This window comes from Culex quinquefasciatus, chromosome 1 (assembly GCF_015732765.1).
Source record: "Culex quinquefasciatus strain JHB chromosome 1, VPISU_Cqui_1.0_pri_paternal, whole genome shotgun sequence".
NCBI lineage: Eukaryota > Metazoa > Arthropoda > Insecta > Diptera > Culicidae > Culex > Culex quinquefasciatus.
The window spans coordinates 108075749-108077880 of NC_051861.1; the positions used below are offsets into that span (position 1 = coordinate 108075749).

Sequence of the window (2132 nt, forward strand, 5' to 3'; positions counted from 1 at the left end):
TCTTTTGACCAAATTTTGAGGCTTTATAGAGCTAGGCGAAATATACCCATTATTTTCATACCTCCGTAATCGTTCGATTGTTCATTAGGGTCAATACACGTTTGTTTGGCAGGTTAGGGATTCCGTTCCATTTCCATCCAATTCGCTGATTTGCGCTAGTTAAACATCTACTTTCAAAGAAACTTGCGTGCTTACTTCCTGCTGGACTTTCACCGTCTTATTAATTTAAAGATTTATGCTCAAAAAAGAAAAAAAATGGTTTTTAGTTTTTTCCATACAAGTCTCTATAAAAATTTGACGGCTGGTCATACAAATTGGGCACTAGACAATCTGTATTTTGTGATCGTTTTGGTGTCTTCGGCAAAGTTGTAGGTAATTTCAGTTGTAGGACATTTCAGAAAAAAAAATCACGGAAAAAACCTTTTGTGCTAAAGTTTAGGATGTTAAAAAGCAGGTACCAATGTTATGATTTTAGGAAGAAAGAAAAATCTAAATTTCCAGAAATATGAAAAATTTAATTTGCAATCTGCTGTGATTGCGAAAAAAACTACGATTTCTTCTTGGTTTTCATTAACTAAAAATCCCTAGGCCAATAGGTTTCTCTGTATGGGTTTTGCTTAAATTTCGGGCACCGACCATTTTTGCATGTACGCTCGAGTGTACGCTAGTATTGACCACCAAATGTTCAGATCGATCCGTGATAGTTTTTACTGTCCAATAAGATTGTATTGAGCCCATAAAGTTGGAATATTTGTTGTACACTTCAAGTTCAAGTCCAAGGTTTTTCATTGAATCGAATTTTCGATTATTTCCTAGTTCACACAACTTTTATGTTATTTAGTTTTTGTTCAAAAGTTATTAGGATAATTCCATATTTCTTGTGTAATTTTCTTTCATCCTAAATGAAACGAAGAATGCTAAATTTAAGTTAAGCTCTAGTTTATTTGCACTTTTTCCTTATCACTAAAATGCACCTTAACATTACACATAATCGTACTCACTAGACACTGCCACTCGCACAAAGGAACATACACAACTGATGAAGAGAGAATCGCTCATTGCTACCCCTTAATCTACACTTTAGTACGGACAAAAGGGCGCCCCGGCCGCGGGTATACTTCCGGGCAGCGCGTACGGCGTCGGATTCAGCACGCGGCAGATCTCCTTGTACGAGCGTCCCTTGGGTCGGGGTTTCGCCGTCCTACTGACCGCTCCACCCCCACCGCCGTAGTATCCGTACTGGTTTCCACCGTAACCGCCACCACCACCTCCACCGGAATACGACGGTTGATACGCCGCAAAGCCAAACAGCTTGTCCAGCAGAACCGGCGTCGCGTGGACCATCGCGGTCACCAGCAGCAGCACGGCGGCCAGGGCTGCCAGCAACGAGTGGAGCGACCTCATGTCTAAGAGGGGAGTTATTTTTAGATCAAGAGAGAGAGGCTGGTTTTGCGCACCTTAAGAAGGTCTCACTTGTTTATGCGGGGTCTTAGACGGTTTGTTGGTTGCCTTTAAAAGGTCTGGCCAAGATCACTTCGGGCTGCTGCAACGCGATCTTCAACGACAGCTATCAATTAGCAACTACGCTGTGGCTCGCGAGGTTTAATCAAATCAATTATCTCGACGCGATTATTTTCACACCACCGAGTTCAGGGCGATCCTTAGATGTGGAGTATTTGGAATGATCACTTGGCACGCGCGCGGCGGTAACAAGTTGCTACTTTTTGTACGTTCTTAAATACGAGTCTACGCGCTTCAAGAGAACAGGTCTCGGGCGAGATCTGATGTGGCAAACGGTTGAGGTTCTATTGGATGGAGTGACGCCGAACCGGCTTGCTTTTATAAGGGCTCCCTATTTTTTGTTGTTGTTGCGGCCGAAGTCTAGTGGCGCGCTCGATCGGGATCCTGCCGGTTCTTCGGTTTGTTTTGAGCTCGGGATGGTGGCGGTTGTGAATGAAATGTTGCGATGTGGGATTACACGGGAGAGGTGGGGAATTTTCTGTGAATAAAAACATAAAAATGCATTTTGAATTTTTAACACTTTTCCTGATCAAAGTACAGTTCATTTTGCGATCTAGGGACCATCCATATACCATGTGGGCACTTTTTTCGAAATCCCCCGAACATGTTCC

General features: G+C 43.0%; 1 protein-coding gene across 2 annotated transcripts; it reads right to left on the bottom strand.

Moving 5' to 3' along the window:
* Positions 1-917: 917 nt before the first annotated feature.
* LOC6036968 lies at positions 918-1888 on the bottom strand. Of its 2 annotated transcripts, none has more exons than XM_001846885.2 (2): positions 1458-1888; positions 918-1406 (listed from the first exon to the last, which is right to left on the bottom strand). In XM_001846885.2, exon 2 carries the CDS (start codon positions 1402-1404, stop codon positions 1081-1083), a length of 324 nt encoding a protein of 107 aa, XP_001846937.1. In that variant the 5' UTR covers positions 1405-1406; positions 1458-1888; the 3' UTR covers positions 918-1080. The 2 variants fall into 2 exon arrangements, with proteins under 2 accessions (XP_001846937.1, XP_038105209.1); XM_038249281.1 differs by having other exon boundaries at positions 1474-1885.
* Between the last annotated feature and the right edge of the window lie 244 nt (positions 1889-2132).

Coding starts and splice junctions, on each gene's coding strand:
- LOC6036968 (XM_001846885.2), bottom strand. CDS start 1,404: ATGAGGTCGCTCCACTCGTTGCTGGCAGCCCTGGCCGCCGTGCTGCTG.